This window comes from Sceloporus occidentalis, unplaced genomic scaffold (assembly GCF_023333645.1).
Source record: "Sceloporus occidentalis isolate IW3139 unplaced genomic scaffold, rSceOcc1.0.p SCAF_1, whole genome shotgun sequence".
In the NCBI taxonomy this organism is placed as follows: domain Eukaryota; kingdom Metazoa; phylum Chordata; class Lepidosauria; order Squamata; family Phrynosomatidae; genus Sceloporus; species Sceloporus occidentalis.
In genome coordinates, this window is record NW_028316981.1 from 99,391,489 (window position 1) to 99,416,700 (window position 25,212).

The following is a 25,212-nucleotide window of genomic DNA, read 5'->3' on the forward strand; positions in this document are numbered from 1 at the left end:
GACCATTGTAGTCATTGCAGAATTTGGAATTCCTTGTCAACCATGAAATGACCCAAATTCTCCCCTAGCCCACCTTTTAAGTGACGCTCCCCCCCCCCCCCCGCTCTGATCCAACACAGCAATTTTCATATCATTGGAAGGGCGGATCAGCAGATACACATGCTGCTATTTTCCTCCAACTGAATGTGCTACAAAGATATCATCTACAGGGACCTCCCAAGGACCTCTGTGAGGTTCCTTCAGATGTCTGTTGCCATGCCTCCAGGTACAGGGCTATAGCTGGACATATCTTCACATTGATCCCACAAACATACTTTCTGAATAAAACAGAAATAGCCATTTTGGGTACCTATGTTACTTAAAAGGTAGTGTAGGAGGGCAGCACCAGGAGACATAGTTACAGAGACATAGCTATGTGTCAGACACACATCCCATAATGAAGGATGCCAGCTGAACATTTCTGTACAGTTCTCACTTAGTATTTGCACATTCTAAAGTATTTCAATAAATCATTCTGTGCAGAAATACTTGTGAGTATTTTGCATGAAAACTATGTTTCCTTATGAAAAAAAAATATCACCATGATTTTTGCGCAAAATGCTTTCCAGATAAGACACACACATCACAAAACAAAACAAAACAAAAACAGCCATTTTGCACTTGAAGACTACAGGGCTATTTGGAAACATGTTTTTCCCCCTGTGAAAAGAAACATGGGTTTTGCATAAAACTCATGATTTTTGTGCCAAGGAATCCACATATATTTCTATGCAGAATGATTTCCTAAAACACTTCACGATGTGTGAATACCAGATGAAAACAGCACAGAATTTCACTCAGTTATTCTTCCCAACCACACCTCCCAGGTGAGAAGAAACCCATTGTTTTGGCCAGGAAATTGATAACTGTCAATATTTTTTCCATCCTCATTGGAAACCGTGTGAAGAGAATATTGGACTGGATAAGCCCTTGGTTTCATTCAATGTAGTACTTCTTCTGGTCTTAATAACGCCTGTGGAAAGAATACCAGGGGAAATACTAGGATTTTGAAGGGAAATCACACTCATTGAAAGATTATAGGAATTTCTGCCTCAGAGAACAAAAGTAGGGTTTTGATATCTGTACAAAGGATATAGGACTCTATGGATTCCTGATTGGCTGGATTTAGACCAAACCTGCTCTCCTGAAGCCCTGTGCTATATGGTTAATAATGTATGCAGGCAAGGACCTGTGGTTATTTCACATTTACCTTATTTACCTCCTCATTGCCTATCCCCATAGCCCTTCTTTTTATTATATTGGAGAGCTTTCTCTATATGTGTCAGCCCATTTACTGTGCAAATGAATTGTCATGCAGCAAGTTGCTAGAGAGCCTGTCCTAGCAGAGGAGACTTTCTACTGCCCATATTATTAGCTTCCATGACTAGAGGGCTAAGCAATGGGCTGTGTCTAGGATGCACACACACAGAATCGATGCACATAGGCAGGAATACCTAGAAGATGGTCTCTGCGAAGAGTGTGGCTCAGAATGGCACAGGAAAAATCCTCCCACACAGAGGCTGCAGCTTCCACTTTGAAGGAATGAATCTCTGGACAGTGAGACTTCACTCAATGAGAGCTTTTATTCTTTGTTGCAGAATATTTACAAAGATTGCACAGAATATCAGACAGCCGTCTTGAATACTCACAGCTATACAGACTATCAAAGTGCTTCACCAACCACTGACCATAACAACCCAACAACGATGATCATAACCTTCTCCCTTATATAGGTGGTCTTCCCGAAGTCATGTGACAGCCATGCCACCAATGAAACCTGGCTGGTTTCATAACCAGTACTACCCATGATGCACGTATAGCTAGCTTCACCTACTGTGCATGTTGCATCAGATTTCCCATGATGCACAGCTCACCAAATGCAGACTCATGCAACTGCCACTTGAACTGTAGTAACCTCTGCTCCAGTTCCACCTAGTGGCCACATCCATGTCATTTTCCAGACCAGGATGCAACATGGTCTTGACATGGGCAACAAGGGCATGTGGAAGGAATTTTCCGGCCAAAATTCTGACTAGGGCAGGCTTATACAATACTCACTTTTCAAATAGGGGATCTAATTTCTTTAAGTTCTACACATTTATGTTATGTATATAGAATCATAGATCCCTAGAGTTGGAAGAAACCATAAGGTTCATGCAGTCCAACCTCCTGCCACACAGAAAGATATAATCAAAACACTCCCAACAGATGGTCATCCAACCTCTGTTTCAAATCCTCCAAAAAAGGAAACTCCACCACTCTCTGAGGCATCACATTTCACTGTTAAACAGTTCCTATCATCAGAAAGTTCTTCCTAATGTTTAGGTGGAATCTGTTTCCTTGTAGATTGAATCCACTGCTCTGTGTCTTAATCTCTGGGGCAGCAGAAAACAAGCTTGCTCCATTCCAATATTTAAACATGGCTATCATGTCACTTCTTAACCTTATCTTCTCTGAGCTAAACATACCCAGCCCCCTAGCATACTCCTTATGGCTTCCTCCCTTTGCTCCTGTAAGGGCAAGGCCATATACCTCTCTCTCTTGCCTCTTCCCTGCTTTATCCCCATAGGAACCCTGTCAGGTAATAGAAGCTGAGGAAGAGTGAGTTACTGAAGTGAGCTTTATATAAGCCAGTGTGGCATAATGGTTTGAGAGTCGGACTACAACTCTAGAGACCAGGATTACATTCCCAGCTTGGCTAGGAAACCCATTGGGTGATCTTGGACAAGTCACATGTTCCCAGCCCCAGGGGAAGGCAATGGCAAACCTCCTCTGAACAAATCTTGTCAAGAAAACTCCATGATATGTTCACCTTAGGGTTGCCATACATCAGCACACAACAACAAACAACAGGCACTAGAACATGGATCATCCAACTCCAGGTCTAACACTATAGTCACTACACCACACAAGCTTTTCTTTGTTCTCTCTTTACAGATGCACATTCTAGCAATTATCGTAATTATGGCAAATATATAATCTGCTGCATTAACTGCAAAAAGATTTTTAAAATTGAACTTAAACATCATACATTTATGGTGTTAAGGGAAAAGCTGCTCTATAGTATGTGGAGAAAAATAGCAAAACAAAAAGAGCTCACATTTTTCAAAAATGTCTTAGCATACCATGCATCAGAGTGTAATAGATCATCCATAAAAAAAGACAATTTTAGAGGACCAACCAAGTGTTCATAACATTAATCAGGGATGTCTATTAGGAGGCAACACATGAATGACAGAGGATTTTTACTGCTTTGTTTTTCCTCATCTCTTTTATAAATCATCCCATAAAAGTAGCCTTCTAGTTTTTATTGATCTGAATTCAATCTCAGCTACAATGCATCAAAACACACACAAAAAAAACCAGATAACACTAGTACTTCAATCAAAGCTGCTTTCCATTGTTATTCCAAGAAGAGTATGGTTCAGCTCAAAAGCTTGCTATGCTATACTATCCTTTCAGCATTTGGTTTCTTACAGAAAGAACCAATTTGAATTCTGTATATCAAAGAAGTTACATCTAAATATTTTGGATGTAAAGGAGTATTTTAGGATTGACAGACTCATGACCTTAACATCTCATAGTTTCACACTAGAGGATAATGCATAACACCAACATCCACTTAAGAATGTTAGAAATAGAGTGCTCTAAACTTCCACCTTGAATGCAACTTATGTTTGTTTTTATGAAATGAAGAAGTCAGATACTGAAATGTCTTGCTAATGTATTTATTAAGTTCTGCTTGTTAATTGCTAAAATTAAATAAGTACTTTTGGTGATCAAATGCATCCTTCTGGGATCCAAAACAAATTTGTTAGATGTGTCTGACTGTGTTAAGTCATGTACATGCATATGCACACACGTACAAATCTGTTCAAGATCCCAAAATGAGCCAGATGATTGCTTAATAGTATATATAAGAATGTCCAGCACCCTGAAAGTTTGGACTTTTCTGTAATGTTTCATCTGGATTTATAGACTTGGCACACTGGCATCAGCCTAGAGAATGCCATCTAATCTAATCCAACACCTTTGGAATACTCCATCCTCTGCATTGTATAACTTAAATTGATCATATGGCACTTGCAGGAATGGGAATGGAATGGCTTGGAATGAGGGGAGAATGGGTGCTACCACACAGGAGAACGCCACCAATGCCACCGGGAGTCTCCAAGCTGTTCCCCATCCATTCCATGGCAGCTGATTTTGAAGGACGATTTTGAACCATTCTTCAAAATCGGCTGCCAGGAACTGATGGGGAATGGATGGGGAATGGCTTGGGGACTCCTAGTGGCATCGGCAGTGTTCTCTCGTGTGGTAACACCTGTACCCCCCCCCCCCCCGGTTCCATGTGTTCTGTTCCGTTCCATTCCATTCTTGATCCTGCAACTTAATTGTCATCTTGGGTACAAGTGAAGGTCAAATCTTCTTATCATACTTTTCAAATATTTCTCTATTTTAGTGTATAGAGCAGGGGCAGGAATCATGGGCCCCTCTAGATGTAGTTGAACTGCAACCCCTCATCCATTGCGTCTGCTGGTGAGAGCTACTAGGTCTTGCATTCCAACAACTTCTGGAGAAGTGCGTGATTCCTACACATCGTGTAGAGATGTAGATAGTAGGCATAATGATGGGAAAGTTAACAACTCCCAGCCTTCATGTGGCATTTCCTCTTTTAAAACTGGAACGGGAGATTTGGGAGGAGGAAAATGCCCCAGACATGCCCCTTGAATATCCAGATTATGGCTTAAATTCTCTTTTAGTGCTGACTAGAGTAGACCCACTGATTAGATTTAGATTTATCTACAGTTTGATTCACCATTCAACAACTGATTGACTGGATGCAAGCCTATGTATACAGAAATTTAAATGGACAGAAGTACTGAGCTGCATTCCTGAACACACTTAAATACTTTTGATGCTGTTGAGAACTACACCACTAAACTATTGACAGAACTGCAAATTCTAATCTGTAATTTCTTCCATATTGTATTGATGTTGCCAGAATATACTGAATCAGTTAATTGGAGTTATTTTTTTCAGGAAATCAACACATTACAGTAGTCCCTTTCCATCTGCAGGGGATCTATTTCAGACCCCCCACCCGAGACCCCTGTGGATAGCAAAACTGTGGATGCTCAAATCCCATTGTTTGTAGTGGGTGCACGTATGCATATGGCCATGTGCATGTGCACCCATTTAAAAAACCAGGGCTTGCTGTCTGCAGAAGCTCAAATCTGCAGATGGCAAGTCCATGGTTGGCATGGGTGCACTGTATTTATCTGTAGATTGGTATTAATCAGTGAATACACGTTATTTCAGGAAACTTGTTTATTATTAAACATTACATGCCAGGTTGAACTTTTTTGTGGTAGCCCCACCTTTTTGGAATGCCCTACCTCAGGATGCACACATGCCTCTACAGGCTTTACTAGGCCTCCAGAATGGGGCTTTCAAATTAATGAATACACATTTTTTTTGTATGGTCTTTACTGCTAATGCTATTTTTAATGTTTCTGTGGGTTTTTGCTGATGTTAGCCCTATGTTATATTTCCCAATTTAGAATATTACCTTGGAGACCACCTTCAGGGGGCTTTGCCCTGTAAGGGGGATAAAAATACTTCAAATAAACCAAAAAGGTTGGGTCATCTTGTAGAAGTCAGGACCATTTTTCAGTAGTGGGTTGTTGTTTTTTTTTACATATTTAACATCTATAGTGTATGCACAGCACTTTAGTTACATTATCTGTGTGTCCTGTATAACCACCTTATAACCCCTTTACTACAAATAATCAGCTCAGGACAAGCAAACAGTAGCATGTGAAACGATGCTTAATGTGTTCATACCTGGGGTGAAATGTCAAAAAGACACGTGGCAATTTAAATTCATAAGCCAAACCCATTTTGACCAATATAATAGGTACATGGCAACAGAAACATAGTTGGGGGAGGTAGCAGGGGTAAGATGGCGATAGTTGCCATGGTCATGGGGATAGTGTAGGAACATATCTATGCTGAGAAGACTGTCCTCCTGGCTTCCAAGCTGCTTGGGATCCAACAGACCATCTTCCTCTGTCAATGGAGACAGCTTTCTCTTCTTTGCCCAGCTGATACTTTGTGTTCCTTCCAACTATTTCTCAGGATGGTTTAATGGAGAATCATGCCAGGGGGGGGGGGGAATCCCCTCTCAAAGAGGACTCCAGCCTTAGCCTCTGCAGTACTCCAGTAGAGCCTACCACCTTTTATCAGCCAAGGACAAAAAATATCTGAATTAGGAAGCAAGACTGGCCTTTTGTCACACAATTACCTCTCCATTATGCTCTCACTCTCACTCTCTTTGGTAGGCATATGTATTTGTTTTGGAAAGAATGAAAATTTGAACTGTATGGATCACATTTGGTTCCACTGTCTTTTGTTCCAAAACAGATGCAACAAATAACAATGAGTATGACTACCCCTCCCTGTATCCCATTTGTGCCCATTCATTATCCATTATTTGTGAGTGTGGGCTTCTCATTCCCTGGAGAAAGCAGTGCTGATTTTGGCAGATGAGCCTGGCAGCTACCATTTTATTTTCCTAGAATGGCATTGACTCACTCTGGGATATTCCAGAGAGAAATAGCAACCACGATGGTGATACAGAAAGAGAGAAGCAATGTTTTCTTTGTGGGCACTGCCACTTTCTACCAGCCTGTCCTGAAATGATGGCCCATTTGGGAAACTGCAAAGATTTAGAATAGATCATTGCTGTTTTGTTGTCACTACCTGAGGCAATTATGGATAAGTGGGCAGGCGGATAGGTAGGTAGGTAGGTGGAGCAAAAGAAGTTCAACTGAAAATTTTCTTATAGATCCCTATTTTCTAGCATAGGCTTGGTAGATCTCATGATATACCCGAAGGAAAGAAACATTGTGAATAGAGTAAGGGGACAAGGGAATTGTTCAGGACTGAGCACGTTTAAGCTATAGAAGAGAATATTCAAGTGGAGTCATAACATTTTCTTTCAAATATCTTAATACCTTTCATGCTAGATTTTGAACAGGGTTGTGTTCAGTTGCTCCAGAAGAAAGGACTAAAACTACCTGGTGTAAATTGCATGGAAACAAATTTTCACCCAGCTCAGAGTAGGGGGTCAGTGGGATATGGGGCCAATTTCACAATTTCTTTGGATTCAGCTGTGTACACATGCTGCCACTATATACATCTGAAATTTGGTGGTAGGACAGCAAACACAAGTAAGCAGGAGAGATAACACCTTTTCATTGACTCCCAAAATGGGAAGCGTGTTGGGACAAAGTTTCCAGAAACATTATTCACTTCTAAAACAAGGCACATACATCTTGCAGATTTGTTTTCCCACTGCAAACATGGAGGAACTTTCACACTGCTGAAATTCAGAGACACTAGGGATCTCTGATAGCATCCCACCCACCATGCCTGGCTTTGATGAGGAAGCCCTCAGAGATGAGCATTTGGCTCTGTGGAAAACAAAATGAGCTGCTTTGTGTGCCAGTATTATTCTCCCTGAAGGAAAGGTTTTTGCAAGGAGTTATGGCAAGAGACTGGTAGTAGCACTTCCCATCTCAGGCATCAAGATAGCTTCAGCTGCTGCTCTCGGTTGCAAGAATCCATCACAGAGTAAAGGATGTGTGGGACTGGAGGACCTTCAAACTCCCTTTCAGTTGTTAAATTCTGTGATTCTGCATTTTGGTTCTGGATAGTCTGAATACATTTCTTGGGAGAAAGGAGTTGAATATGTTTGACCTCATATTTGTGGTTATTTTGCACTTGATTGTTTATGCATCCTTTTATAATTGGAGATGAGTTCCATTCAAGCCCTAAAGTTGTGCATATAAAGGTTTTTATTTTTCATGTGCCATGCATTGGGCTAATTAGGGGGAAACAATTCTTTAAGCTAATTAGGTATGGTTTTTAAATGTATGTCCTTTATCGGCGAAATATAATTTGGCCCAGCAGAGTCCTGCTGCTAATGAAAACAGAAGAGACGTGACTGCCTCTTTTGATCCATCAATGTGTGGGCTTGTGTTGTATCAGTTGGAATAATTCAGTAGACAGACCACCAGGCCAAAATATCCCCATTTTGAAACCTAGCAAATATTTCTGCTATTTTGGAAAAATTATCATTCTAAATTACATAGTAAGACATATAAGGAAGAGTAAGAGTTGTGGCTTGGTTTGCCTTGTTTGCAAAAGTGAGGAAGCCCACTGGGTTTTTCAGAACAACAAAAATCATTGGCAAAGGCAATTTTTGAATAACTGAAAGCCAGTTTAAATTCTTCATTTTTTAAGAAGACCACAGAGCTTTTGCTAGCAGTCTCCATAAATTAAAATAAACACTCCCAAAGCACTCCATCTTATTATTTAACTTGCCAAATATTCAGTTATTTTATGTGGGAACAACTTTTTCAGATTTTCACTGAGTTGTTTATCCGATTTATGTGGTGTTGCAAGCAATCTCTTAGTCACTGCTCCCCCAAAATGAGTGGAAAGCAACACTACAGCATTCTGCATTCCAATCCCGCCAAAAGCCAAGCAACTGTCAAAACAACTAAAGCATTAGCTTAGGCTTTTGTAGCATTTAAAACAAAGTTGCTAAATGATAAGCCTCCTTTTTTTCTCACCCTCTCTTGTCTTTTGCTGCTTTACAGGATTTTGGAGATGATGATTCTCTTTACATCACCAAGGTAACAACTATTCATATGGGCAAGTACACGTGTCATGCCTATGGCTATGAAGAACTGTATCAGACCCACATTCTTCAGGTGAATGGTTAGTAAATGGCACATATGACAATTCGCTGAAATGTTCCTGTGAGCATTGCTGAATGTTAATATTTTTCTCACAAAAGCAACAAAATAAAGCATAAAATATTACTATCAACAGAGGAGAGATTTTCATAGTAAATTGGTCTCATTTCTGAATATACAATACAGGATTGTAGCTATGTGAAGGGGGCAGGTTGGGAGCATTGCCATCCAAAACAAGAATTCTGACCTACAAATGACATTGTTCTTCAGTCCCCACATTTCTAGCATTGCAGTAACTTAAAGACTTCAGCTGAGCATTTAGAAATGCAGTTTAGGCAGGGCAGGGAAAGTTATCAAGGGATGGTGAACATAGCAAATATAAGACTTCCAGAGGTGTGTGATTTTTACTGTCTCACTTTCTGCAATGCTAGAAATTTCAGGATTGAAGGGAAATTTCTTTGGGGGACATAGTTCTTATTTGGAGGAACAATATCCCGATTTTGTCTTCCTCCTAGATAAACCAGCGATACAATAAGAATTCTGAAGCCATAAACAAAACCACAGAGGGGTTAAATAGTTCAGCTTTTTTGGTCTACATTGTATTAAATTAAACTAATTTGGTCTATGTTTAGCCAAGATTCATTGATAGGCCCAAGCCTTTTATTAGACAGATTGAGTCAAAATCCTTAGCAATGCTTTTTTACACTAATGCTACTCATAAATCATAATTCCCATATACCACTAAGTGTAATGCTAATAATTGTGACATAAACAACTAGCCAAATTAAAATTGTACCTTCAAATTACAATATCATAAGCATGACCTAAATGTATTTACATATATATAGTGAAGATTTGGTTAAAATATGTTTTTTAAAGAAAAATTAAAAATACTATTTTTAAAGAAATTCCAAAAAAAGAATTAAAAATTTTAAAATGTTGGAAATTTGAAATTTTAATATTAAATACTTAGTGGGGGCTCTCCTTTCTCCTCCCACTGAGCTTCACCCTACTCCCATCATCTCCTAAAGCATTTTAAAAGGAAGTAGTTGAATGCCACAGCCCATTCTGCCAAAAGGTAGGTGTTTGAGGAGCAGTGGTGTCACCTTCTTTTAGGGTGTCACCTGGTGTGGTCCGCACACCCTGCACACCCCTAGTGACTCCACTGCACAGTACATAAGGTTCCTTTTCCATGCACATTCCATGCCTCATGAATAGTGGGCAGAGTTGGAGAAGTGCCTGGCTACGTCCCTCTAGCCAGATGTTTAGATCTCTACTCTGGCAGATCTCAGTGCTGAGGTAATCATTTTGCATCCGGCTACAGGTATGCAGCCACAGGTTTCTCCAATCTTGCCCACTCCCCAAGAGGCACATTATGGCTGGGGGGGAGGGGCGGTCTTCAGAGGCTGCATGGAAAATCAAGGAGTAAATATAGCTCAGACTCATGCAGAATTAATATGCTATGCTCAGCCACACCTGACTGCAGCCTCCTACTAAATTCACCCACTTTGAACTTTTACAAGGGAAAGTGGGGTATACATCTGTTAAATAAAAACAAATAGAAAAAAATTGTTGGTTTATATACATGGATTTTTTGTACAGGCAACATTTTGTCCATTAGCTCAAGCAACAACATTACTCAGGCTAACTTAAGTCCTATAAATTTCAGTGGGTTTAATATCAGCATGATTGAGTCTAGAAGACACCACTCAATGAATAAACCTTTTTCAGTTCAATTTTCAGTTGTTAATAACTACACATGTTTGCTGTTTTTCTTGGCCACTTGCGATTTGTGACAATGGTGGCTCCTTACACTTCTTAGGCTCCATCTACACTGCATAATTAATGCAATTTGACACCACTTTAACTGCCATGGCTCAATGCTATGGAATCCTAGGCTTTGTAGTTTTGTTAGATATTTAGCTTTTTCCGTCAGAGAGCTCTGATGCCACATTAAACTACAAGTCCCAGGATTCCATAGGCTACAGCCATTGTAATTAAAGTGATGTCAAATTGCATTAATTATGCAGTGTGGCAGCAGTCTTGGTCTACTCCACTTTCCATGCAGAAGATCACTTGTGTCACTCATGTAATTCCCACCAGAACCAACACCAGAGGCCTAGAGTGACACTCTTCAATCTATCTCCACTGCTAAAAAGATTGTGATTGAAATGGTTTTCTTTGAATTCTTGACTGACTCTTTATTGCTGCTCACTTGGCCTTTGCTGTCCATTTGCACTCTGATAAATAGCAGAAGGCTTTTGTTTTGATTGAAGAGGAGAGAGAATGACACCTGGTGGCTGAGCTGTATCTGAGCTGATCCAGTATGTTGCTGCTTTAAAGCAGGAAAAGTAAGCAACATAGACATGGGAAAGGCCATGGGTTGGAAAATGGGGCAGACAGGGTGAGAGTAGGACATGCCCTGTGTATTTCCTACTGTCTCTAGCTGTAGATGTACTCTTATATGTGTTGCTTGAGGCAGAAAGATGGAGGAGATGGAGAATGGCAGTATGTTGTATAGAAGAGAGAATGTGTGTTTTCTATGAAATGGGTATTCCATCGGCAACTGACTTCATATGAGTGGTTTTGTACAATCGGCCCTCCATATCACAGATTTTTTATCCATGGATTCAACCATCCATGGCTTGAAAATATTCATTCATATATATTTTTTTATATAAGGGACACCATTTTACTTTCATTGTATGTAATGGGACTTGAACACCATGGATGTTGTTATCCATGCAGAGTGCTGGAATCAAATTTGAGTGGATACCAAGAACCCACTGTATATTGTTGCTGAGACTCATCTGCATGTTATAATAAGGTTCTGGTCAAATTGCTCATCTTTCAGACACAACATTTGTGTTCTGTGAAAAGAGTATTCTGTGATACAGCAGCTGTGCTGTGAGAGGGAATGCTGTCGTATCAGCCATTTAGTAGCAATTGCCAAAGCATCCTCTGAAAATTCCAAATATGCTCAGGGGCTCCAGAAAGGTTGGAAACACCAAGGAAGTGCCAAAGACCACTTTATAGAGGTACAGAGAGTACTGAAATAATTTTAGAACATCTGGGTTTTTTTCTTGTCACTTAACAAATGTACTTCTTGGGCAGTTGAGAAGATTCACAAGGACTTAATTTGTAAGAACCTTTGCTGTATTGTCAACTGCACCATGCTAACTAATTGAGGCCTTTCACACAGATGCTGTTAATCCAGTGACATTATTAACAAGATTATATTCAGTTTCCTAGCAGTGTTTTAAATATAGGCCTGCAGTAGGGTTGTTGTTGTTTTTTTACCTAAGAGAAGAAATGAAGGGAGGCTTATGGTTGGTTGTGCTTTAACAGGCAGAACACAATTGCACCTGAATGGTACACATTCACTTAATTTAAAAGAATATTTTCAGACTAATATAGGCCCGGTACAGACGGGCCTCATGACACGTCTTGAGGACGTGCTAAAGTTGCCTCAGGGCGTCACTTACAGACCCCCACAACCCTAGCAACTCTTCCGTATGTCAAAAGCGCTGCCATTTTGACGTGACGGACACCTAGCATCCGCACGTCACAGCACCATAATGATGTTGTGAGTGGCCATTGGCGCACTGCATCATCATTATGGCGCCACAAAAAGAACTCGCATTTTGCGGGTTCTTTTTGCTCTGTGAGAAAGCCACGCAGTTTGTCTGCTGAGGCTTCCTCACAGAGCAAACCAGGGCACCGGCAGACCACCCTTTTTGGACGGTCTATACTAGGCCATAGTATATATTATAGTGTGTAAATATGCAGCTATTTGGGTTTTCCAGATTTTTATGGAGGAAACAGACTTTTCTTTTTAAAGGTGTATATCTATAACTGGTGGGGGCAGAGGAGAGGGGAGAAGTGAAACAGTTTACTCTTCTATGTGTATTCTGAGATGTATTGGTGCTCTTCAGTGTCAGGCAGCAACATAGATTGTTGTCATCCCTGAGAATGAAAGTGCCAAAGGCTTTGAAACCTATACCAAACTTCAAAGAAGATCATATGGAGTTGGATACTGTAGACAGTAGATCAAATCAGAGGAATACTCCAACCTGTCTTTTCAAATACAACACACTGGGAGGGGATATGTGTTCTTTGTAGATGAAAGCACAAGAAAGTGAGCTTTGGGGGTGGGGATCCTGTGAGACATCTTTGTATCAAAAAGAAACCTTCTCATTACAAATGTTCTTCCTTGTTTGCCTTGTAATACGCCCAAAACATCCACCAAATGTTAGCAAACATATCAAGTGAGTGGTCATCCGTTTTGACAGAACAGTGCTGTAGTCTGTGAAGAAAAAAATGTATTATGCAGCATAGAGGCTTCCTGAATTACTCCTTAGAATTTTCCTCCACAGTGTCTTACTGCAGCCTTTAATGCACTTCCTTCACATCCCTCTTCAGTCATCTCAGGGATAACATGTCCTGGCAACTGGTGTAAGGACAATGCATCCAAGAGTGGTGGCAAAGTAAGGCTATGCCACCTACAGAAGGCAATGCAAGAGAGATTCTTCTATGTGGATTTCTTGTATTTCATCATTTGGAAGTTAGAGAACAAGATCTAAAATTTTCTCCTGGATGCTATCTAGCTAAGGGAGATAGCCCACTGCTAGCCAGTGAATTAGCAGAATATGACTGCACACCAATAACCCATAGAATCATAGAATCATAGAATCGTAGAGTTGGAAGAGACCACTAGGGCCATCCAGTCCAACCCCCTGCCATGCAGGAAATCCAAATCAAAGCATCCCTGACAGATGGCCATCCAGCCTCTGTTTAAAGACCTCCAAGGAAGGAGACTCTATCACCTTCCGAGGAAGTGCATTCCACTGTCGAACAGCCCTTACTGTCAGGAAGTTCCTCCTAATGTTCAGGTGGAATCTCTTTTCCTGTAGCTTGTATCCATTGTTCCGGGTCCTGTTCTCTGGAGCAGCAGAAAACAAGCTTGCTCCCTCCTCAATATGACATCCTTTCAAATATTTAAACAGGGCTATCATATCACCTCTTAACCTTCTTTTCTCCAGGCTAAACATCCCCAGCTCCCTAAGTCGTTCCTCATAGGGCATGGTTTCCAGACCCTTCACCATTTTTGTCGCCCTCCTTTGGACACGCTCCAGTTTCTCAATGTCCTTTCTGAATTGTGGCGCCCAGAACTGGACACAATATTCTAGGTGGGGCCTGACCAAAGCAGAATACAGTGGCACTATTACTTCTCTTGATCTAGACACTATACTTCTATTGATGCAGCCTAAAATAGCATTGGCCTTTTTAGCTGCCGCATCACACTGTTCACTCATGTTCAACTTGTGGTCTACTTGGACTCCTAGATCCCTTTCACACATAGTTTCATTCAGCCAGGTGTCACCCATCCTATATCTGTGCATTTTATTTTTCCACCCTAAGTGCAATACCTTACATTTCTCTGTGTTGAATTTCATTTTGTTAGCTTTGGCCCAGCTTTCTAGTCTATTCAGGTCATTTTGAATCTTGATCCTGTCCTCTGGGGTATTAGCTATTCCCCCTAATTTGGTGTCATCTGCAAATTTGATAAGTATGCTCCCAATTCTGTCATCCAGGTCATTGATAAAGATGTTGAATAGCACTGGGCCCAGGACAGAGCCCTGTGGGACCCCACTGGTCACTTCTCTCCAGGATGAAAAGGAGCCATTGTTGAGCACCCTTTGGGTTCGGCCGGTCAACCAATTACAGATCCATTTAACAGTTCCTTTGTCTAGCCCACATTTTACAAGCTTGTTTGCAAGAATGTCATGGGAAACCTTGTCAAAGGCCTTACTGAAATCAAGATATACTATATCCACAGCATTCCCTTCATCTACCAAGCTGGTAATTTTATCAAAGAAAGAGATTAGATTTGTCTGGCATGACTTGTTTCTCTGAAACCCATGTTGACTTTTTGTGATTATGGCATTGCCTTCTAGATGTTCACAGACTCTCTGTTTAATGATCTGCTCCAGAATCTTTCCTAGAACTGATGTCAGACTAACTGGACAATAATTGTTGGGATCCTTTTTTTCCCCCTTTTTGAAGATGGGGACAACGTTTGCCCTTCGCCAGTCTGCTGGGATCTCTCCTGTTCTCCAGGAGTTTTCAAATATGATTGCCAATGGCTCCGATATTACTTTTGCCAGTTCTTTTAATACCCTTGGATGGAGTTCATCTGGTCCCGGAGACTTAAATTCATTTAGATTAACAAGGTGTTCCTCTACTATCTCTTTACTTATTCTGTGCTGAAATTCCCCTATTCTGTCCTCTGCTCCATTATCCTCAGGTTGAGCACCCTTTGCCTTTTCTGAGAAGACTGAGGCAAAGAAGGTGTTGAGTAATTCTGCCTTTTCTCTATCTCCTGTTAGCATTTTGTCATCTTCTCCACGCAGTGGCCCTACCGTTTCCTTCTTCTTCCTCTTGCTGCGGACATATCCAAAAAAGCCCTTTTTATTGTTCTTAACCTCTCTAGCAAGCCTGAGTTCATTCTGCGCTTTAGCTTTTCTGACTTTACCCCTACACATGCCTGCTATTTCTTTGAATTCCTTTTTCGTGATTTCCCCCTTTTTCCATTTCTTATACATGTTCCGTTTCAAACTTAGCTCGGTTGAAAGTTCCTTAGTCATCCATCCTGGTTTCTTGAGACACCTCCCGTTTTTCTTTCTCACTGGAACTGTTTGAAATTGTGCCTTCAGTATCTCCCTTTTGAGAAAGTCCCATCCGTCCTGAACTCCTTTATCTTTTAGTATTTCTGACCATGGAATCGCCCTCAATACTTCTCTAAGTTTACTGAAATCCGCTCTCCTAAAGTCTAGGATGCGTGTCTGACTCTGCCTGGCTTCTCCTTTCCACTGTATTACAAACTCCAGTCTCATTTATAATAATATAAAATTCTGCCTTTAAAATATGTAGAGAATCAGGGTGTAGGAAGTTGAGTCATAACATATATTCATTTATTTCACGGAAGAACTTACATCCAGGAATTAGGAGGAGTGGAAGCTGGCCCTGCCTGGAGATGAATAGCTATCTTCTGTACACAAAGCATGAGCTCTGCCACTGAGCTGTGATCCTACCTCAAGTTGGCATACCAATACTAACTAGGCATCCATAAACATTACTTCTCTTTAACCCAAATCAAAGCATTCCTATGGGACAAGATGACATATTTTAATTAATTCAAACCTCTTTTATCTTACAACTTCATAAACAAATATTAATTTATGTAATCCAATACATAAATATTATGGACTTGTTTAAGGTATGGACTGCTAACTTGAACCAGTCTATCAAAGCACATCTCATTGTGCTGCTCTACACCACCATTTCACTACTCAGGAGCTGTGCAGACTGCCCCTAAGGAGCAGCAAGCAGCTGCCTTCAGTTGCACCAACTTGGGGCCATGGCAACCACAAGCCATGGCCCTGATCCAGCCTTTCCAGAGTGCAAAAAGGAGCCTCAAAAAGCAGCTTTATTTTGTGCCCTGGAAAGGGCACAATTGTTGTGGCATCACAGCTTTAAGGTGCTCCTTTGACACTGTGCCATATGGACACAGTGCCAGAGGAGCGCCGTGACACTGCCTGCTGTGTGGAGCAGTGCGCAACATCACAGCGCCCTGGAGGCAGAGGCGGAGTGTGCATCATGTGGATACCACACCCCAACTCTGCCCCCAGGCTGGCCTTAATGGCCAGTCTGCACAGGGCCTTATTCCTTACCAGTTTGCTTCAACTCACCATCTTGCTGGCCCCAAACACAGTAGATTAATTTGATCAATTAAATTTATGCAGTTATCAACCTACTTTTCATCAGTTTGGTCTGTTTTTCTATTCTATTCCATAATATAGGCTGATATATTCTATGTATGTGGCACTTGTCCAGTTTTATATATGAATTTTCAGTATCAGCAAATACTCAGTAGCAATAGATATGCTACCCTTTGGAACCCTTCCAGTTTAACCTTAATTTGGTCTTTCCAGTTTTACTCCAGAAGCATGAAATGCATGAAAAAATGTAAGCCATGAGGAAGAAGCCAGTGAAGGGGTTCTTTCTCATTATCTCTTCAAAGAACTAGAGAACTATGCTCATGTGGGGTATTGTAGACTCAGAACCTCATTACATAGTCACATGTTGCTGAAATTCTGAAGCTATCAGCCTAACACTGAAAGGGATCCTCTGAGATGTGCAGGAAAAGGAGAAGACATGCAATACAGGAAATAGTTGCAAATTGTTGCATAAGAACATTTGAATCAGCACAATTTTTGAAAAGTAAAAGTATTGGTGTTTCTATGAATTCAACTATCTTTCTTATTATTTCTGTTAGACAGAGGGAATGAAGCTTGTTCAGTGTACCTTATTTGCATAAATAGTTAATGGAAGACATAAAGAAAAGCAGGTATTCTGGTAACATTCAGGTCCCCATTTATATGTGCTGATAGCACATTAGATTTTGTATTTTATCCATCAAGCTTTGTGAAAGAAAGATCATTTATCATTTCTACTAGAAAGCTCTTTCAGGGATAAAGAGACTCATAAAACAGTAATCTGCTATGAAAATAGATAGTTTGCAAACCAAAGACTCCTTAGAGTGGGAATCATTTTCCTTGGTTGCTGCACTGTAGAATAAGTTGACATAAATCATCATAATGTCTTCCATGGAAATGGCTACCAAAGGCAGTCAGCTCCTCAATCTAATTTCAAAGATCCTTTAGGAGAGCTTTCTAGTAACAGAGGCCCATTTTGAACATGGTAATGTATGACAATCTGGCATTTAGAGGAAAAACAGAAAAGCAGCACATTCCTATCATCATGAAGAATCAACATGTCAAAGGCAAATGATCAATATGTCAGTTTAAATAATGGATGCAACATCAAAGTGCTGTTTCAGTGTACTGGTTTACATCTGAACCTGTCATTCTTTGTGTTACACCTAAGCTGGAAAGCCACTGGTTGTCAGGGACCCATCCTGCCTTGTGCACTGTTTTGCCAATTTAGCAGGAATAGGCATTCCATCTCTCAGTATCCCTCACCATTGGCTACGCTAACCAGGGATACTGAGAATGCCAGCCCAATAACATCTGGAATAACATTACTTTGCTAGCCCCTGTTATATACTTATACTGGTTATAGGATATAGCCAAGATTTCCTGGGATGACCAACTTGGCCTCTGGTCTGTTGAAGCAAGAGGTCTGCTGACAGGCCTGCTTAGATCCTTCTTCCTAGAAATCATATGTCAGCTTGACAAGGTGAGGAGGTCAATATTCAAGAAAGTCATCTGTACCTGGAGCTTATTGCATGGAAAAGCTGTGGCCTACCAAGTAGGCCTACCCAGCAGAATAGAGACTATAGTTATAATGAATGTAGCTCTCCTCCAAAGATGTTAACTGTCAGAGGAGGAAAGGAAAATATCCAGCCATTCCCATCTATTTGAAACCCATGGGAAAAGGGGGATTATGAGAGTTCGTTGCCCCAGGAGGGACCATAATGAAAGCAGGAAAGCTGTTCCCTCTGAAAGGACCAAAATAGAAAAGCTGTGAGGAGAGGTCTTCTCAAGTCATCCCCATGAAGCCTTCCAGGCCCTAGATGATTCCTGCTGTTGCACAATTAGCCTTAATTCACTTTTCTCTTAAGACACTGCACTAATCCTCAGCCACAAACTGCTTCAATTATTCCTATTATTAATTCCTCCAAACCTGCTTTTATCCAGAATGTCCCAATGAATTCCCATGAAAAGTCAGCATCAACTGAGTGCTGGCTGCTCATTGGGGAACACTTTGAAACAAGAGTGATGGCTGATGCAGTCTGGTTTCCTGGGGGATGCCCCACACCCAACACTGCCAGGTAAACTTCTGATTGGCCATGCTCTTTGACAAAAAAATAATAATGTGGGATCTGCAACTGTGCAGATCCTGTTTTTCACATTAAGCTACTGGTGAAGATGGTGGTGATCCCCTCTCATCACCACATTCCCCACCACCACCGCCAAACAGGGACTGTAGTATGTTTGGGACCAGTGCTTCAAAGATTATATTACAAAGATATAAGGGAGAATTGCATACTTCATCTTAAAAATATGTTTATTGGTCCCTCTTATATTATTCCCTCACTTAGGAAAGGACACTGTTTTGTTAGGAGGTACAGGAAGGAAGGAAGGAGAGAATAAGAGAGATCTTCTTCCTCACAAAGCTACAAAATTGTAAGCTGTTTGTTGTTCATAGTAGCCTGTGCCCTGTCCCAGCCAGTGAGAGGCTTCTCGGGAGCAGAGGGGGAATGGATTTGTTCTAGGGAACTTCCAGTTTGTAACTGAACCAGGGCTTCTAGCATTTCTTATCTTCCCTTCTCGCACTAAATTTTGTTCCTTTTACCTTGCTATGGGCAAAGCTAATGGTGTGGGAGTGTAATTTTAGCTGCATTTTTACCACCATCTTTTGTTGCAGGTATTAGGGGTACTGGATCAGATCCATGACAGGGATAAGCAGAAATGGGTTCTCTACATCCCAGTGTTGAACATCTTAAGGGATCTTGGGGCATTGTTTAAGTGACCCTGGAGACCTTGGGGCACAGCCCAGTTTGGTGACTGATATTTCTAACCCACCCCATTTCATCATTTTACAGATTAAACTTGGGACCCATGTGGCTAAGCAACATCAAAGTGTTGTTAAGATGACAAAAATTATTAAGGAGAAAGAACACACAAGCTAGGAAGATGCTGCAGCAGTTTGCTTTTATCTGGGTCTACTGGGACTCAGTACACCAGTGTGGTACACTACAGTGTGGTGTAGTGATTTGAGTGTTGGACAGCCACTCTGGAAATCCACTGGCTGAAACCCAAGGTTGTACTTTCTCAGTCTTGGAGGAAGACTGTGGCAAACTTCCTCTGAACAATTCTTGCCAAGAAAACTCTTCATTCACAGTACCTTGACTTCAAGGTGCACAACAATAACAAACTGGAAAAGGCAATATTTTGTCTCTTCTTCTCCATTCCTCCACCGCCTACCCACCCACCCCCGAGTTAATGGCAATTAAATTCTTTTGCACTTCAAACCTAGTTTATACCAGTCAAAGTGAACCAACGTTGAAGGGGGAAAGTGGGAGGACAAGAGAAAAACAGATATTTTTATGGCAGCTGAAAAAGTAGGACAGCAGAGGGTTAATTGGGCTTATCCTGGCCAGTTGGAGCACAGAACTTAGTTAAAAAGTCTGGGCATTTTTGAACCATATTATTATATAGGTCCTTCTGTCTTCCTGTCCTACTCCTTGCAGCTGGCCCCACACTGTTATCAGCCTCATATTACATTCCTTTTTTTAATTTTTCCATTTAAATATTTATTCACAGACTGACCAAATCAACCCTTTCTCTAGGGCTGCTTGAACATTCATTGTGCTTTCCCATCTTTCTTTATGGCTTTGTGGTACAGATGAGAGATTTCAGTTACCAATTTTATATATTCAGTATATCCAGTAAGGGGAAGGTATTCTATTGCTCTATAAATTCCAAAGTCTTCATCTAATGACCTTGCAAGTATAACAAAAAAAAAAAATAGTGCTTGCCTACAATTTATTTTTATCAAGGACAATAAAAATTCATTCTATGCTTTCCAAGTTACTGTGAAGTCATTACAAGCAATAACTTACCTTTGCCATGAATTATCTAGACAAGGGATGGAAAATCAAATATTTCAAAACAGAATGGGTGAAAGCAAGACAAGAAAGAAAGTCCCATGGAAGGTGAAGAGATAAGGTGCAGACCTCATTAATCATTCTGAAATGGAGCTATAGCACAATATAATTTCACTTTAAGACAATTTTAATGGACAACTTTGATTCAGTGACTTAGGTTGGTATTGCTAATACTGTCACAGTGTAAATCTGTACACTCAGAATGGCTGCTAAAATATATGGGAAAGCATTGTTCCACACTCACTTGTCCTCAGAATGAATAAGGAGATTTAAGTAGCCTTAGCGGTATTAATTCTAAGGTACAGGGCTTGATCCTATACAACTGAAGGCTGTTAGCTTTGCCAATGAATCTTTAGGAACTAGCACAGCATAAGATCAACCTCTTTGACAGAGGACCGCACTCTATTTCGAGTTGACAGAGAGCAGTCCTTTTTCTGAAGAAGTCCTCTTTTTGAAGGTGCCATCTTTCTAAAGGGCTTTCCTGTTTGATTTAAAGATAAAGAACCCATGGGAGGGATTTCAGAGACCTTGAGGTTCCCTGACCACAGTTAGCACTTAGAACAGTAGCACATTTGTGGGTCATTTGTTCATAGCCTTCCCAACTCATGTGAGATGTATAATAATAATGTTTAAATTATAAAAATAATTTATAATTTTGCATCTGTCCCAGAGCAGTAGTTAATAAATAAATAAAACCTAAGCTCATGAAAAGCTCTTCTTGAATTTCCCCAAATCTCACCTTCACTTCCCCCTCATCTCTGTGTTGTACTGGGTTGTGCAGCTTTATGATTTCTTTGAACACTGATATTTGTGTACATTTGTCCCAATTTGCAACTTTATTTGAATAATTATCTAAGATATGGTACATTTCCCCATGGACTAAAGCATCATTCTGTGTAAATTTGTTTCCAATGATCTGCATTTTAGCTGTGTCTACTTTAAAGTAAATCCATTGTTTTGTGCACGCTTTATTTTTCGGAAACACCCTACAAGCCTTGAAAACATATGAATACTCAAGCTAAGGTACATAGTTTCTCATAACAGTTCTCAGCCAGTGGGCAAAATACTTTTTCCATGTTTTGAGTGCAGGTAAATTATATCTGTCTTTATTACCTAGGCTGACGTTATCTGAAAGACATCTTGAGACTATCAGCCTACTCCTGTCTTTAAAATGGGATTCAACAGACCTACTGTCATATACACTTATTAATTTAAACATTTAATTTAAGATATTTTAATATTTCTTCTAATGCAAATTCCTCTCAAAGAGAATTATAAGGTAAAATGTAAAATAAATAAATACAACTCTAAAAACCAGCACAAAATATTTAAAAGAACAACTATAATGTTTATAATATTTAAAATGGCCAAGCATTCATTCAAATACCAACTGGAACATTCAGTTCTTTAATGGTCAATTAAAAACAGCCAGTAAGGGATTCACACACATTGCCTGTGATAACCACTTCCACAAAGCATGGGACTACCACATATTACATTCCAGATAACATTTCTTACAAGACAAAGCTCTCTATGAATTATAACTTTAACTTATTCTTGTATTTATTTATTGACGGTGTAAGAGATAAGAGCTTATTGCATTAAAACCTGTAACTTTTACATCAAGCTCCAGAAACGATCTGTGGAGTAACAATCTGAGCACAGGACTTACTGCATTTGCCCACTGATCCCGTGATGATAATGTTCTGAGAACATATTTTATCGCACAGTAACCCCCTTTGAATGGATACTGTTGCTGAGTCCGTTCCCATGTCATTCTGCTTTGGCACATGCATATTGGTTTTGCAAGATGTGTAATATCATGATGTCAGCACTCTATCGTCTTAACACTTCAGACAACTTCTGGTTACTTCCACTAGTGCAAGGGTTTCAAGATGGAGTCCCAGAAGCTGTTTTCAGATGTTATTTACAAAATAAAAAAATTAAATTTAAAAAATTATATGAATTGTAATAATGTTATCTGTTACATTATGAGTACAAATAGATGTGTATGTATATACCCATCCCTCCATGTTTGAGGCTTTGATATTTGTGGATTTGATTATTCATGGATTTGATTAATATGTTCTCTCTTAGAATCTCTAGGTCCTCCAGCGCAACTCTATGGTCAACTTTAACCAAAAGTTGCACTGGAGGACCTAGAGATTCCTAGAGAGAATACTCTACTTGGCATTTGCAGCTCCTCCGGTGCAGTTCTATGGTCAATATCTGTTGGACCTTGACCACAGAGTTTCACTGGAGGACCTAGAGATTCCTAGAGAGGTGTCCTCTCAGATAAAAATGTGACGTTTTTATTATTTGCATTTTTCCATATTTCGGGGGTCTTGTGCCCCTAACCTTAGCGAATATGGAGGGACAAGTGTATACATATGTGTATATATAAATATATACACCCATGAAAATTAAAAATTGAAATATATATATATATGTCGGTATATCTATCTATCTATATCTGTGTGTGTGTATACACAAATACATTTAAATATATATATATATACACACACGTTGATATAATCAGTCATACATAATATAGTAATACATATATATATATATATGTACAGATATATATGTATACTCATTTACATATATTAGTCATCATATATAAATTTTATATATCTATATCGAATATATATAAGTTATATAAATATATACGCATATATTATGTGTGTACACACACACATATATTTTGAACATTATATATATATATGTGTGTGTGTGTTGTATGAGTGATAATTACATACAGTGGAGCCTTTCCTTATGCGGGGGATCTGTTCCAGACTCCCACACACACACATAAGGCAAATTGAATGGGGCTTGTGGTTGCGGTGGCGCGGGGTGTGCACTCCCCGGGCACTGCCCATTTGTTTGATTGCAGCACGGCTTCCGTGTAAAGTGGAAGCCATGTATAGAGCGGGCGCACTGTATTTAATATTTCTTATTTCATGGTACATTTTCCACTATGTTTCATAACGTCATATAATAATAATAACATAATATGAAATTGAAATAAAGAATTGAAAATAAACGGCAATTCTGACATGTCTACAAGTTGATCATTCATTGTTTTTTTAACTACACATGGTAAATAAAAAAACAATTATGGCACCTTCACCACATTATACTTGGAAGAACATTAGATTTTATAGACACTCTAGGAGGGAAGAACAGGAAATTGTCCCAGCCGATCAGAACACGAGGACGGGATGAGACTGGATAGGATTACTGCACACCGTCACCTAGATCGGTCCGTAAACATTACAGCCAGCTGGGAACACATTTTTACAGTTCTCACCCTGGAACGGGGGTGGGACACATTGAGCACAGAATGAGAACTCGATGAGAACCAAGCCGTGAGATAACATGCACACCGTTTTGCTCTCATTAGGATCCCAGAATGTTATCATAATGCTCTGCAATAAGCTTAAGTGTCTCTTTGAAGATTTTCACACTTGCCTGCATCGCTGCTAAAACGTCCTGAAACGGAGCTAAAAGGGAAAAGAAGCCTCTTGTGTCTGAAAGCCTGGAACACTGCTGAATCGCCATGGAAATGTGCCTCCCTCCTTTGCGTGCCTGAATCACTTCACGGGGAGAGGAGTGAGCCGATTCAGGCATGCAAAGGAGGGAGGCACGTTTCCATGGTGATTCAGCAGTGTTCCAGGCTTTCAGACACAGGGGCTTCTTTCCCCTTTTAGCTCCGTTTCAGGATGTTTTAGCACCCATGCAGGCAACTGTGAAAATCTTCTTTGTTGTTCTCTTTCGAAAACTCTGAATAAAGCAAGACTGCAAAGCCACAAAATACCATGCACATGCAGTCTGCAAGAGACTATTCAAGGCAGAACTGGATTGTCTTCATAAATGGAAGGACTCCTTCTATTCTCCAAAAACATTAGGAGATTCCAGGGATCACTACTGATAGAAAACAATGGGAAAATCATAGTCATCCGTTAACCTTTTTCCTGTAGGATAATCTCTCATGCTATTCTGAGGCTGCTGCCATACTGCAGAAATAAAGTAGTTTGACACAACTTTAACTGTCATGGCTCCATCCTGTAGAATTCTGGGATTTGTATTTTCTTGCAGCACCACAGCTCTCACAAAACTACAAATTCAGAATGCCATAGCATGTAATTATGGCAGTTAAAGTGGTATCAAACTGCTTTATTTTTGCAGTATGGCTGTACTCTGGATAGTCCTCAAACCTGCATAGAAGACATTAGGGAGACACAAAGGTCTGAATAGGGAAGAGGTAATTCCCAAAGTCGCCTTCTGGTCTGCTTGCCCAAGTGTAAGTGAAACTCGGCCTTGTACTATTCTTCGTTTAATCCATGCAACACACCTCACAGCCATAGAGAAAGTTTTCATCAAACATCAAAAGTATACAGAGAAATATTCAAAGAAAATCCTCTATAAATGCTGTGAACCAACACAACTACCTGTTTTTGTTCTCTTTCTATAAATCTGATAAAAAGATGGCTTAGGCCTGTTACAGACTGCCAAAATAAAGCTGCTTCGGGTCTCTTTGGAGGTATGCTGTTTAAATGATGCATGCATCCTAAGAATCCGGAAGCTGCACCAAAGCTGCACTCCAGTGCTTAGGAATGGACTGTGGCTTTGGCGCGACTTCCGGACTCTTAGGACCCATGCATCATTTAAATAGCATACCTCCAAAGAGACCCGAAGCAGCTTTAT

At 40.2% G+C, this 25,212-nt stretch overlaps 1 protein-coding gene across 3 annotated transcripts in view; it reads left to right on the forward strand.

Moving 5' to 3' along the window:
• FSTL4 (follistatin like 4) overlaps nucleotides 1-25,212 on the forward strand; it is a 645,791-nt gene that overhangs the window by 582,776 nt on the left and 37,803 nt on the right. For all 3 annotated transcript variants that reach the window (XM_089530298.1, XM_089530316.1, XM_089530307.1), the window contains exon 8: nucleotides 8,709-8,829. In XM_089530298.1, the coding sequence (XP_089386424.1) occupies nucleotides 8,709-8,829 (121 nt within the window). The remainder of the gene's footprint in view (nucleotides 1-8,708; nucleotides 8,830-25,212) is intronic.